This window comes from Gadus chalcogrammus, chromosome 6, assembly GCF_026213295.1.
Source record: "Gadus chalcogrammus isolate NIFS_2021 chromosome 6, NIFS_Gcha_1.0, whole genome shotgun sequence".
NCBI lineage: Eukaryota > Metazoa > Chordata > Actinopteri > Gadiformes > Gadidae > Gadus > Gadus chalcogrammus.
The window spans coordinates 17,884,026-17,889,510 of NC_079417.1; the positions used below are offsets into that span (position 1 = coordinate 17,884,026).

Consider the following 5,485-nt stretch of genomic DNA (forward strand, 5'->3'; position numbering starts at 1 on the left):
CATGGAGCTGTGATATAACTGCATCTTTAAATGTCTATCATTGAAATAAGTAAAAATAAAAAAATAACTATAATGCCACAAAAGAAACCCAAAAAATATTAAATAATATTGTAGGAAAATAAATATCAATATCATTCCAACAAGGCTTTTAAATAGTCATTCTCATCGTTTCCCCCACTGGAGAACAGTGTGTAGGACGGACACCCTCATCATCAAACCAGTTACAGGATCCAGCAACATGGTCCCTTGTGTAGTGTAGAGCGCTGCAGTCTTCTGCAGTCTGCAGGGTCTGGAGGCGACACATGCAAGACAGCTTTTTTCTGAAGGAGAGATGGCAGTCCATGTCCTTGAAGAAAGATCTGAGATGTGTTTCCCTCAAGGATCATGGAGTTCATCCGGCCCTCAGAAAACAAGAACTGTTGTGCGATGGCTCTACACTATTTTGGTATCTCAGGAATAGCATTTAGGGCAGTTGGTCGGTTATTTGGTCAGTTTTTAAGGTAACCTTTCATAGATTATGGTGAACCCCCACACCCCACTCCATCACTACCAACCTCCCTCCTCAGAGCGATGTCCCCAGAGGGCTGGAGCTGTCGGGGAGGACTTAGTGCCGAGGATACGAGGCGAGATGGCAGAAGATGAAGCTCATTTTCCAGAGCACATGCACACTATTTGGTGGTTCATCAGAAACATCCAAAACACGGACACAATGCTCTTCTGGGACACACTTTTCTGGATGAACAGACGCATGATGGCATGGTCTCTGTGTGTGTGTGTGTATGTGTGTGCTTTTCAAACCATGGACCCATGGTGCAGTAGAGGTGTGAACCAGTAGGGCTGCTTTGTGCTTAGTCCCACGAGACCTCTGCTGGGGTTTCTCTCTGAGCGGCCGGGAGGGGAGGAACAGGAAACAGGACTGTTTTGCTAGACGTAAAAACAGCCACAGGATCCATAATGGCGGCGTTGAAAAGGTTGTAGCGAACAGTCAATGGCGCCTAAAGCGTAAAGGATAGATAACATACAACAACAATCTAACTTCCATATCGACGTGAACAGCTTAAGGTGAGTTTCGTAGAGGTACATATTTCTTTTGACGTCCGGTCCAGCGGGAGGGGGATGGAGTCGGTCGTCTGTGCTCTTCGTCGTGATCTGACTCTTCATCGGAGGCGTTCTCCCGGCGCGGCGAGGGGGACGCGGTTAGGAGCCGTCGGTGACCGAGCGCTTCTTCCCGATGTGCCCGGCGCCGGAATCCCTGCTCCGCAGGCTGGGGGGCACCTTATACATGTGGGGCCCCTGGGCCCAGCGCCAGCCCCCGCGGCCCTCCACCCCGGTGGGCACAGCGGCGGCGGAGACGGAGACGGAGGCGGTGGCGGCGCTGGTGGACGGGCAGGCCTTGCTCTGCAGCAGCTGCACCAGCAGGGTCATCTCTGGGCCCAGCCGGGACACCATGCTGGCCCGCACACGGCCCACCGTGTCCTCGTCACACTCCATCAGGCTCTGGAGCAGCCGGCCATAGAACCTGCCACACACACACACACACACACACACACACACACACACACACACACACACACACACACACACACACACACACACACACACACACACACACACACACACGCACACACACACACACATACAGAAACATGTGCACGCACGCACGCACACACACACACACACACACACACACACACATTCACATGCACATACACACACCCATGCATGCACACGCATGCACATACATACGCACGCACACAAGCACGCATACACACACGCAAGCATGCACACACACACACACACACACACACACACACAAAACACTTTGTTTATTTTACTTATATGAGACAATCTGTTTTGTCATCATGAGCAAGTTGCTCACGCCTCTACTAATTGGATAATTAGATTAACAGACTAAGTCGATTGTCACATTCTCCTCCCGTCATTACTTCTGCATAGTTTCCGTGCGCTCTGACGTGGTCAACATGTGACGCCACTCATTTTTTGTTTCTATGAGCACGGTGTCCCCCACCCAACCTGCTGAAATGCCGCCAGACAGCATTTCATTTTTTTCAGACATGGAAGACACCGTTCAGCCTCACAGGTGGAGCCTCACTGAAACAACGCCAGCTTTCAAACACCTGAAACGCTGGAGCAGGATGATGACACGCGACAGCAGCTTGGACTGTAACTCAGAGAGTCTAAGGAGCATGAACTGCATCACATCCTCCAGCCGAGTGTACTGAGGATGTGGGACTGGCAGGATAGTGTACGGTAGTGGAGCGGGTATAGGGACTCACTTCTGAAAGGTTCCAGGTTCGATCCCCCATTCCTGCAGCCTTACTTGGGCCAATCATGAGCAAGTTGCCTCACCCCTACATGCTCATTGTGCCATGAATCTTTATTCACCCCAAGAGTCTAAACAATGTTAATATCAGATGTGCACCATTGTGTTATAAGGGGCTCTGTAAGAATCAGGAAGCCCTTCTCCTGGTTGACCTCCTGGGAAAGTAGGAGCAGCCTACTGGCTCCCGCAGGGAGAGCGCTGAGGAAACGGACCCCCTCTGATTGCACTAATAATACCAACCCACTACACAGTGCTATGAACGGGCTAAAATCAGCTCTTTATGTACTAGGGCCCTTGGGACGTTGGCATCACTTCCTTCCTTTTTCCCGGCAAAAGGGTCCCAGTTCCAGTATAATAGGAACCAGCCCACAGGACTGCACATTGGGACAGCCTCATCTTTATGTTAAAGTACAAGGTGTTCACATGCTGCCAGTTTAAAGCGATTCATGTGGCTAGCACTGCTGCCTTTGTTTGTATTTTGTTTAGGTTGGTTTCCCCTGGGTGCGTGGGTTTCGTACTACAACAGAATACATCTATGTTAGATGAATGTTCAAAGGCACTATGCAGTAGACCTGGAGTCTGTCCACGGTCACTGCTGGTGGCTGCTAGTGATGGTTAGATGTTCCTAGTGATGCTAGTGATGGTTAGATGTTCCTAGTGATGCTAGTGATGGTTAAATGCTCCTAGTGCTGCTAGTGATGGTTAAATGCTCCTAGTGCTGCTAGTGATGGTTAAATGCTCCTAGTGCTGCTAGTGATGGTTAAATGCTCCTAGTGCTGCTAGTGATGGTTAAATGCTCCTAGTGCTGCTAGTGATGGTTAAATGCTCCTAGTGCTGCTAGTGATGGTTGAATGCGGGAGCTGACCTGTTGGGGAAATGGCTGGGCAGCTGGGCCACCTCTCCGATGGCGTCAGGGTTGGTGCGGGCCACGGTGCACAGGTCCAGCTTGCTGTAGCACTCCTCCTGCACCTCCGAGATCATCCTCTGGAAGGTGGAGCAGCGGCGGAGGGTGGAGAAGGCCTTGGAGGTGATGCCGTTAGCAATGCACTTCAGACTCTCCTTCACAAAGGCTTTACCCTGAAAACAAGGGCCGTACGGACTGTTAGCATTAACATGAAGGTCAAAGCCTTACCCTGTTAGAATTAACATCACGGTCAAAGCCTAACCCTGTTGACGTTAACATTCAGGTTAAAGCTTTAAACCTGTTAACGTTACCATGACGGTCCGAGCTTTCCCCATAACATTAACATTAAAGCTTTACCCTGTTAGCATTAACATGAAGGTCAAACCTTTACCCTGTAAGCATTAACATTAAGGTCCAAGCTTTACTCTGTTAGAATTACCATTAACGCAGATGTTGGGGGTGGGGGGGGGGGGTTTCATACTGTTGTATACCCCATGTATAACGGCATTCATCCACACCATATAACCCATTCATCCACACTGTCCTGTCCCCAGAGACCTCAGAAGGATGAACACATGAGGGGGGAGCGCCAGGAGTACCTGCGTGTCGAGCTTGGCGGCGCTGTACAGGAAGGCCCTGCAGATGTGGTGCATGCCGTCCGTGTCGCAGGTGGAGTTCTCCAGGCAGGCGAAGGCCCCGCAGCCCACCTGAAGGGCGCCGCTGAGGCACCGCGCCACGTCGGCTGTGGAGGGAGACGGACGTCAGCTCGCCGGCCAATAAAACAGAGAGGACCGTCAGCCCACCGGCCAATCAGAGACAGCCCGACAGCTCACCGGCAAATCAGAGACAGACCGACAGCCCACCGGCCAATCAGAGACAGCCCGACAGCTCACCGGCAAATCAGAGACAGACCGACAGCCCACCGGCCAATCAAACAGAGACATACCGACAGCCCACCGGCCAATCAGAGACAGACCGTCAGCTCATTGGCCAATCAGAGACAGACCTTCAGCTACATCGTTAGGCTTGTTAACATCGGCGAACAATGAGGTGACCAAGTAAAGATTATTGTGGTTCCTTTGGGCTCTGTGATGGTATGTGGGCTCTTTAAAACTTTAAAATAAGTGGGTCACACACACACATATGCAAGCACACACAAAGGCCAAACTCACTTACGCACACATAAGCACATGCAAACACACAGAGACACTAACAAGCACACGCACACACACACACACACACACACACACACACACACACACACACACACACACACACACACACACACACACACACACACACACACACACACACACACACACACACACACACACGCACACACACACGAGCCTGCACGGAGGCCAATACAATCACCCACACACAAGCACATGCCCATTCACACACACGCACACACACACACACACACACACACACACACACACACACACACACACACACACACACACACACACACACACACACACACACACACACACACACACACACACACACACACACACACACACACACACACACACACACAAACTGCAGCTTTGGTCAAACACTCATAAGATAAAGAAATAGGGCCACAGACCAATACTGCATAAACATTGTGGGTGCACCAAATATGAACGGTAATACTGCACTCTAGAGTCAGAAACACACGCCACGACCCCCCCACCCTCCTGTCTCTCTACCATTCTCTCTTTTACTCTCTATCTACTTTCTCAAGGATGAGGATTTTTTTCTAATAGTTTGGTAATGACCTTTGTATCACCATTCTTAATTGTAACTGATATTTAGATTAAAACAACCAAAGGCTCCCACCCACACAAACGCGCACACACACACACACACACACACACACACACACACACACACACACACACACACACACACACACACACACACACACACACACACACACACACACACACACACACACACACACGCACACTTTACAAACGGAAAGGCATAGTACGCCACGTGCGTGAGGCGCACACACGCCCTCTCCGGTGTCACGCGGAGGAAGCTGGACTGCGACCCGTCTCCATCCTGCGCCTCTCTTTGAAAAGTCATGCTTGCCAAATGAAAAGAAGAGTGAGCTGAGTTTCCCTAATGCGAACTGTTAACGGGTGACTATAAAATACCCTACGGTCAAATCACCGCCTCGGGGACCCAAAAACTGATAACCGGCTTCTACCGGAGACGAGGCTCGGATTGGTGTTCAGCTGCGT

General features: G+C 50.6%; 1 protein-coding gene across 1 annotated transcript in view; it reads right to left on the reverse strand.

Moving 5' to 3' along the window:
* Positions 1-248: 248 nt before the first annotated feature.
* stc1 (stanniocalcin 1) overlaps positions 249-5,485 on the reverse strand; it is a 6,046-nt gene continuing 809 nt past the window's right edge. The window contains exons 2-4 of the mRNA XM_056592936.1: positions 3,848-3,990; positions 3,210-3,421; positions 249-1,519 (exon numbers count right to left, since the gene is read on the reverse strand). Coding sequence (XP_056448911.1) covers positions 1,198-1,519; positions 3,210-3,421; positions 3,848-3,990 — 677 coding nt within the window. The 3' untranslated portion in view covers positions 249-1,197. The remainder of the gene's footprint in view (positions 1,520-3,209; positions 3,422-3,847; positions 3,991-5,485) is intronic.